At 41.3% G+C, this 9,075-nt stretch overlaps 1 protein-coding gene across 4 annotated transcripts in view; it reads left to right on the forward strand.

Annotated features, from left to right (window-relative positions):
- The window catches only part of arhgap10 (Rho GTPase activating protein 10), a 44,618-nt gene extending 35,543 nt beyond the window's left edge, over positions 1-9,075 (forward strand). For 2 of the 4 annotated variants that reach the window (XM_027283011.1, XM_027283014.1), the window contains 3 exons: positions 3,516-3,617; positions 5,113-5,204; positions 7,459-9,075. In XM_027283011.1, the coding sequence (XP_027138812.1) occupies positions 3,516-3,617; positions 5,113-5,204; positions 7,459-7,547 (283 nt within the window). In that variant the 3' untranslated portion in view covers positions 7,548-9,075. The remainder of the gene's footprint in view (positions 1-3,515; positions 3,618-5,112; positions 5,205-7,458) is intronic. The other 2 variants (XM_027283012.1, XM_027283013.1) reach the window with 2 other exon arrangements.

Genomic DNA, 9,075 nt, shown 5'->3' on the forward strand with positions numbered 1-9,075 from the left:
ATTACTTCCAGCCACTCTCAGAAATGTATTATCTGCTCTCCGGTGTGCTCAAAAGTGCACCTGGAAAACAGCATATATTAGTCGGTTTTCCTGCAGGATCGCTGCAGCAAAATCTGCCTGGTCATACACAAATGTGTCCTGACTCACTACATCATGTAATAACTCTTTGTGGAGTGTGGCATGATTTATCGTCTCCGTCATTTTCGATGTCTTGCCTCATTTCTCCTCTTCTCCCTAAATTCAGTCACAGCTTCTCCCAGTAGCACCGTTGCCCAATGAGGTTACATTTTTTTTGGCCACTTGTCCTTCATCTCCGTAGCCCCTACCCTTCATGCCGCTCGCTGGCAGACAGATGTAGATCAGAAAATGGTGGATCAGTGGTTATTTCCTGCCCACCCAAACTGGCGGTGGCTGGACGGGCTGCTTGGCTGTGGGTTTGATCCCATTTTCTACTAGAAACACTACAAAATCCCACCGCTGCCCTCCATGCGTTAGCAGAAAGACAGTTGAGAGCCCCACTCATCCCCGTGTTAGTTTCATGCCAGGATCAACGAGGCCTGGATGCTGCGGGGAGAAATTCCTGCAGTAATGAGAAGCAGCAGTCTACTTCTGTTGATGAATTTCTCCTTGCTACTAACCTGGCAGCATGTGATAATAACCCTGATGGTTAAAATAATAAACCGAACCAATTTACTTTTGAATTCAGTGTTTGTAATGTTGCTACTTTTGATATCGTGATCCTTTTTTTATGTGTAATTATATAATGTCTCGTGTATATTATGATATGTATACCTATATATAAAAAAGCCTCATAGCTTAAAACTTACAAATCTTACAAATCTTTATTACCAATATCTGGAAAAGGGATTTTAATGTGAGCCTCACATACAGTGCATTTTCACTGAAGAGTCCCCATTTACTGTATTTAATCATGTTTACAGAAGAAGCTTAGCTAGGCCTGTGATGGGTAAAAACAACGGATGAGCAATTCAAAGCTTGATGCTATTTTTGTTGAAGAGAAATGGCAAACGATTTCCCTCGGTTTGGCTTAGCTATAATTGTGAAAGCAATTTTGGGATGAATCCATTTACCTCTGGTACATTTAACAAGTTTCTAGGGCAGCCATGTGGCATTTACTGGGTTTTTTTCCCCCTAACTGTTTATTCTATAATTATTTAGATATCTATATATTTTAAAGATCTTCACAGATCTGTATAATCCTCTTCCAAGTCAAATAAGCGAGAAATGTTAACTTTTCCTACATATGTGTGTGTGTGCACATGCATTTTCTGTTTTCACATTTAAATGCATCTGGGGTTTTGTGCACATCTGAGTAGGTTCACCTGCAGCTGGGTAAAGTATTGGTGCACCTCTGCTATTCCTTCTCTTGGCTGTGACCCAGGCAGACAGTGGTTATGCCTGGGCCCAGGTTAATGAGTGGATTTGCTGCACTGCAGCGCACTATCCCCCCATGCTGATGTGGAGCAGCTGAGCACCACAGTGGCCCCACACTGCTGCAGAGCTATAAATCACCCACAGTCAGGCCAGGCCCGAATGGAACAGCCACCGCTGGGGATGGACAAGCGCACCGAGAGTCAGGCAGGGGAAGAAATGGTGAGAGGACACAATATAGAGAGGGGCAAATGAAAGCATGAGGCCCAGCACTGTTGGTTCACCTCCACCTATGGCTACATATGATCCCCTACCATGTGTCCCCTTAAAGGCCGCCTCGCTCTCTCTCTCTTCTACCAGTGCCAACGTAACCACTATTCACAACATCCTCTCAACCTCCAGCCCCTCCCCAGCTGCTCCCTCTAATTGCCTTTATTAACGTCTCTATGGGAGCAGCAGCTAGGAGCAATTTGCTCATTATGTACTGTATTAGCACTGGCCCTGGGGCAGGCATGGAACACAGAGGGATGCCTGGCTTAGACTCCTGCTCTCCTCTGCTCTCCTCTGCCTTTACCAGGACCCCTACCTCCATCCTGTAGGTCGGCCATAGACTCTTTGGCCCCAACAACAACCATTGTAAAGTACATTCACAACTGTAGCAGATAAATCACAAAGTGTTTGACTTTACACACACAGAAGTTGTATACATTTCTGTCAGCATTGGTTATTTAATTAATAATAAATCATATTTATAGAGACCACAAGTCCACTTCCACAGAGTCCGTCATGTTGGACTACCAAGTTTCTACAGTAGCGTCCACCACTGTTACTCCTTTGTCCTAGGAAGGACAGGGTGAGACCAGGGAGTTGCAATCTGCAACTACACTGCTAGATACCACTAAATCCTACACACGGGTCCTTTCATGTTTTCACTTTCAAGTTACTTTCCTCTACAGTCAAAAGTATAGTCTTTGTAGCAATGGGTTTATTCTTTTGATGTCACTCGTAGTAGTGGTTGCACACAGGCTTGACTTTTACCTTTGGCTGCTCTCTGAACAGAAACACAACAACTGGCAAATGTATGAATATTCCTCGAGAATTCAAATATCATGTTTAATTCATGACAGTTGGCATTTTTTATTCTGAATCCTCTCCCTTGGGGTTTTTACATATGCAGTCAATCCAGATGATTTTACACTGTGAGCGTTTGTTATTAATCTGGCCTGTTTACGTCAGGCAGGTTGAAGTTCAGAGGTCAGATTTGATCTAGCTAATCTCACAGTTATGTTACTGGTTGGTTTGAGTGAAGCACAAGAACTTTCAAACGATACAGAAGGTCATATAAATTTATTTACTTCAGACCTTGAGACAAATATATCAAAGTTGCTCTTGATTCTTACCGTTCAGGTTAATGTGGACTGCTGTCAGGAGTCAGTCCTTTTTCAAGAGGCTTTTTGGCAGATGGAGTGGAATGGATTATTTAATTTATGGAAGCCTGTTGTCCTTGTTATTGGGGTAAATGTAAAAACCTGCACACAGAGAGAATTCAAAGTGCGAGTCCTCCTGTGTGTAGATGCTGTACAGTTGAAAGATGAAATAAGATGGTATATTTATCCTCTCTGTGTCAAGGGTGAAATTTAGAAAAATGCAACTTTGTGATTTATAGGCTGGATGTTGATATTTTATCTTTGCTAATGCTGATTGTGGACATGAACGTCACAGAAATTCAACCTTTGGATTCAGCTTGTTAAAATTACGATTTGTGGATGGTGTTCAAATCTACCACTGTCAAAGCTACACCCTATTGCACTCTCCGAAAGCTCTGGATTGATGTAGAAGTTTATTCTCACCTTGTCTCCATAACAACAGGTTGCTCAGGTTAACTGGTTTCACCGCTGACAGTAGTTGCTACCGATACTGAACAATTTAACAATGGATGAAAACACAACCCCTGTCCTACATTTTTAACACAAGACTGCTTTTTTTTTGCTACCTGTGACTTTCATTAGTTTTCTATTTATTAGGGGGGAAAAAACAGTCCTCTGGGCAAATGTGTTATGTTTTCAGCCAAGAAACACCATAGGATCTGTGGGAACCAAGGTGTGTGTGTGTTTTATCTGCAGGGCCTCTGCAGCAGGAGTCTCCTGGTCCACTTCTGGAGTGCCAGGAGAAAACCAACCTGCTGCCACCACAGCTGCTTCTGAAAAAGAAAAGCCAGAGGAGAGGTAAGACAGGGTTCCCTGTCTCGGGTTATTTGTCTGTTTCCCTCCCAACTCCCAAGTTTTAAATTTTTATTTTATTTCTGTTTCGTTATGTCATTTTCACATTCACACACTGGTTAAATGTCACACTCTGAGATTCTTTTCACTCTCTCAGTTTTCGCTCGCTTGCTCCTTTGCTCGCCTGCTCGTCTTATCTCGCATGTTCACTCAACAGAATCGCTTTCTCGTCGAACATGTGCTCGCACTCTTGCGCATCAATATTTTCCCTGACTTTCTCATATATTCACCCGCCCTTAATTTGGTTTACCTTTGAGTGATCTTAATGCAGCGGAAGTATAGGCTGTAGCAGGGGCAGCAACCTTCTCCCCCTCTCTGTCAAAACCCCAGACGTGCACACACACACACACACACACACACAGGTATCTAAGCGAACCGGATGGAACTGTGTACAGTCTGCCCATTACGCTCATCTACTGCTTTGCTTCCCCAAGAATAAATGATGAATTCATTTCCAGAGCATTCATATGCTACAGAGGAAATTGCAAATGGCTCGGCCATTCTATGGGCAATCCATTAATGTTATTTTCGTATAAATACAAATCCTCATTTTCCAAAAATGCGGTTCCACGAGAGTGCATTCTTCCAAAATTCTGAATTCAAGAACTCTGCTGAACATTGTTGTATTGACAACTCTGCTGTGACCACAAACTTTTTTCTTTTTTTTTCTTTTTTTTCGGTTTGTATATCTTCTTTCTCCTCTCTCATCCTACATTGTTGCTGCTCTGCAGAAAGAATATGAAATATTTATCAGGGCATCGTGTGTTGAAGGCACAACTTCTACATAGTAATGTTGCTGGCATTCGAGATAACGGGTTGCAATGGTGAGCAAAACAACCTTTCTGTGGAAACAGTTTTTATGTTTTTTCGGGGGAACGCAATGGCATAAATACGTCTTTTTACTAACCTTTGCAGAGCGATGAATATGGTTTCTTTGACGCCGCTCTTTTACATCAAACTGATTTCAAATGCGACTTCTAAGCTCACAAATGTGAATTTAAAAGCTGAAGCACAGTGGAGAGAGATTTCTATTCTACCTCTGTTTGTGTGCAAAGCCACTTTAGAATCCCCCCGCCACTTTTTAATTATCTCACCATAGATGGTTGTCTGCTGCGCGGACCTGATGTGTGCCTGCCTTTTCGGCTGTACAAAACCTGCTACAAACAGCGCTGCATCTCATTGTGTTTTTGCACGCACACGGGTGCATGTGGGTGTGTTTTGACTCGCTCGCTAGTCTGTCTAGACTGGAGATAGGGTTAAGGCAAGAGGTGTGTAGTGGCCCAGCTCCTCTCTTGGTACTTTTTGCTTATTTTCCAGCCTGGCCCATTTCTGCTGTTTCAGGCTAGTGAGTGAATGAACAAGCAGGCCCCGGGCCCAGATTGAACTGTGCGGTAATCCTCCCCAAAGCTCCGCCAGCTCACTGATTGCCTTCATTTTTCAGTGTCACCAGCAGGAAAGCCAAGGCAGTGTACCCATGTGAGGCTGAGCACGACTCTGAGCTCTCCTTCCAGGTCGGTGCAATATTCAACGCCGGTAAGTGTTATCGCCTACACCAGTCGCTCACTCAGAACCAGCCCTGGCATATTGGATTTGGAGGAAAACCGAACACCCAATCTGATCTTCAATCGAACAGAGAGATGAGACGAGGAGAGGGAGAACGGGGAGGGGGTGAGAGGAGGGGTGGGCAGGAGACACAGATTTGCTCTTCAGTGTGTCTGGAAGAGGCTCGACTGAGCTTTAATCACTCTCAGAGGAAATGAGGATTTTGTAGTTCCTATTTTTTTGTCAAAACCCTCTTTTGTGAGACCCAGACACTATAGAGATACTATAGTCTTTACAGGGAAGCTCGGTTATGTCTTTTATAAGACCCCACAATGCACTGCAGTTTATTGGTGGCTATGGTCAGTTTTCTTCTTTTTCCTTTCTTCAAAAGCGATCTTTTTTTTTTCTCGACATTGTCATCCTCGGTTCCCCCGAACATTCAAGTGAACCGTCTCATCAACAAAGATAAAATGATCCAAAGTTATGATCTAAATGTCAGAATCTGACAGCTGCCATTAATAAATATGGATTAGAAGGCTGAAACCTTACCTTAATCATATTTCTGTAAACTGCACGTAAAATATTTCCTCTTCGGATGTGTGTACATTCAAGCCATCAATGTTTCATGGTTGGTCAGAAGAGTTCATGTCAGGATGCCTACAAGTGCGGAATTAAATTTAACAGAAGGTGGTTTTCCAACTCATAAATACGAACTCATGTTATCTGAATAATAATAAACACAAAATGAATTAAGTATCACATTTTCATAAACTATATTAAATTATGTTTGAGCCCCACTCTTTTATTCTGAAATTTCATTTGGGTCTTAACTGTTTTGTTTAGTAAAAGCGTTACTGAATGATGATTTGTGTTTCTTTTGGATCTCAACTTAAATCTCCAGTTACCTCGATAACAAAGTTCGGGGATTTTTAGTTTAGTTTTGCTTTCATTCCATCTGTCGTCCTTCAACACTTAATCAGGCATCAAATTAAGTGATCGACATAAATCTCACATTTTCATTAACTAAACATCTACAGTATCTTGAAGCCCTTTGACATGTTGGATATTTTGCAGCACATTTTTTTTCCGGATTGTGTAAAACAAATGTACAAAAGGTCAAAAGGTTTGAATACTTGAGCAAGCCACCGCACATACAGTTTGTCTAAAGAAAGCTTCACCATATGTCGATGCTTTTCCTCACACTTTAAACTGAACGAGCAACTTTGCCTCGCTTATTTATTTTCTCACTTGACTGTGTAGATGTACCGTAAGGTGTGCTCACAGATCTGATTTGAAAGAGTTCGATAGAGAGTTTGAAAGCCCCAAAAATGGCAGTAAAAACAATCCCATAGCAGCAGGGTATAAAATTGCAAGCGTGTTATTGTACTCTGTGCACGTGCAGAGAGGGGCGGGGGTCTTTGTTTTTCACTCGATCATAATTTAAAATACAGTTCTTATTCTAATGTATTAAATTTGATTCTCATGGGAACAGGCCGGTGTAAAAACATCAGAAAACATTAATAATGTAGAACGAGTTGTATTCGTGTGTTAGCTCCTGTATTTAAAAGACCTGTCAGTCAGTGTGGGAGCAAAAGCAGGTTCAAATCATGTGCTTTGAATTTTGTCTACACCTGTATGAAAGACTGGGCTTTTATGTTGCTTGTCCATTCTGCGTTCAATAGACACACAACAGCGCTGCCCGTCTTGTAAACACATTTCTTTGTGTCCCGAGGCAGGCTTAGACATGTTGCAAGAGAAAAATGAATTATGAAGTATTGAATTAGTTTATATCTCTACTTTCAGCCTTAGAACTTCTCACTGACAATTTATCCATGCGATTGTTGACTCGCGAACGCACTCAAAAAATTTTAAATTGGCTCACTTTGTTGACAAATCAGAAATCCTGGGAGCATTTCGAGAAGGCGTGCCATATAAAATGTTCTGCACTCTGACACATCTGTCATACTAAACTGTTTGTTAGAGCTCCTGAAGTTTAGCTTATGGTGAAAAACTGGATCCAAAAACAGACTTGAAATGTACAGTGGAGATATAAAAAAAAGAGTCAAAGTGGAGTTTAGTGTACCCGCATCATTACTGTATCCTCTTCAGACCTCTGCTCTGCTCTGCTCGCTCTGACACATGCACATACTCACTGGAGGCTTTGCGTCCTCTGTCTGTCCCCCACCCTCACCCTCCCTGTGGTGTTGTCCCCCACCCCCAAATGACGCTGTGTCCTCTCCTACAGTGACCCAGTCGAGAGAGCCGGGCTGGCTGGAGGGCGAGCTGGAGGGAAAGAGGGGCCTAATCCCTGAAAACTACGTGGAGATGCTGTAGCCCACGAACGGAAATATTTATGGACACGTTTTCACCTTCACGAGGAAAATCTACAAAGATGCATGTGCCTCAACTCTGATGTTGACAGTCAAGCCTTGTTTATCCAAATCTCTGAATTCAATGATGATACGTTATTACTGGTGGACTATTCTTGATACACAAGTATACGCATGTTTGGCTGGCAAGTAGGCTTTTTTGCGATGCATGTGCAAGCATGTCTCTTAGCTTGAATTTACTTTGGTTTGAGAAATCCACATGAATCTCAGCGTCGTAATTACAAAAATGGGTTTTGCACTTAAAATATTCTGCTGTATACAAAGATGCTGTAGCCTCTAAACATCCAGGTAACTTTGTTAGCAGCAACCAAAGAGCGAGCGTCTCTCCTGAAGGCCTCACTCTCTCCCCTCCAACTTATACATGGTATCCATGAGTTCCCCAAGTCAAAGAACGATCCTCAGAAACTGTGAGGATTAAGGAATGTCAGAACTCAAATCACTGTAATCCGTTTTTTTTAAAGATGTTTTACACCAAATCCAACAACTTTGACCCTCTTGTTTCTCAGCTTATAAAAGATCAGAGATACTCTACCTACCGTGCCTTAACCATCAGAACATCCGGTGTAAATGTATGTCTGTGTATGTATGAAAATGATTCGGTGTGTTATTGCGTTTTGATCCTGTCATCTTAAGAATATTTGGATGTTCAAAATGAGGCACATCACTATTGTAATTTTATTTTTATTTAATTGGCACATTGATTGCATGACTTTTTGAATTTTAAACACGCTCTGTACTGTTTTTTTTGTTCTCAGTGCACTCCTTCACAGAAACACAGTGAAACGCCTCTTTGATGCTTAATGGACCTCTCGTGTTAAACACTAGCATCGCAGAGTCAGCAGAGGTAAATTTAAGTAGGCGATGATTGAAACCAAGTGTCATTTTTCCTGTTTTGTTTGTTTTTAAATCTTGTGTTTGAACATTGCTCAGTTTTCCTCCGAGCAGAGAAACGAGACACTCCCAGAAAGTTGAAATTTCAGCTTATCATTATTTTTATCTTCAGCTTCAGTGGAATTAAGTGATTAGAAAATCCAAGTTTTATCATCATTAAGGGTGCAAAATGCAGTATTTGAAAGTTTTACATTTGTTCAGTGTATATAACCTAATTATTATTCAAAGAGTTATGACTGCCAAGTATGTTTTTACGTGTCTCTGTTAAGTGATGGACAGGTTTTAAGTTTTCATTTGGTTTGGTTTTAGCATGTACTGTACACATGTCCCACTACAGTTCATCCCTCAGCTGTTCAATGAGACACTTTAATTTGTCTGAGAGCTTCGGTTCAGAAGACCGTGTTTTCAGTTGCAATAATTTAAGACATTGATTTATGACATTTGTAAAGGGCCTCGATTTCTTCTTTTTATACCTTTGGGTATCCTTTTGATCAATGTTAAACAAATAAAGATTTTGTTCTTTACTGTATTATGTATTCTTGTCATAAAATAAATGAGAGAAATGATCACTTTAAAATGAA

The sequence above is a fragment of the Larimichthys crocea genome, chromosome X, assembly GCF_000972845.2.
Source record: "Larimichthys crocea isolate SSNF chromosome X, L_crocea_2.0, whole genome shotgun sequence".
In the NCBI taxonomy this organism is placed as follows: Eukaryota; Metazoa; Chordata; class Actinopteri; family Sciaenidae; genus Larimichthys; species Larimichthys crocea.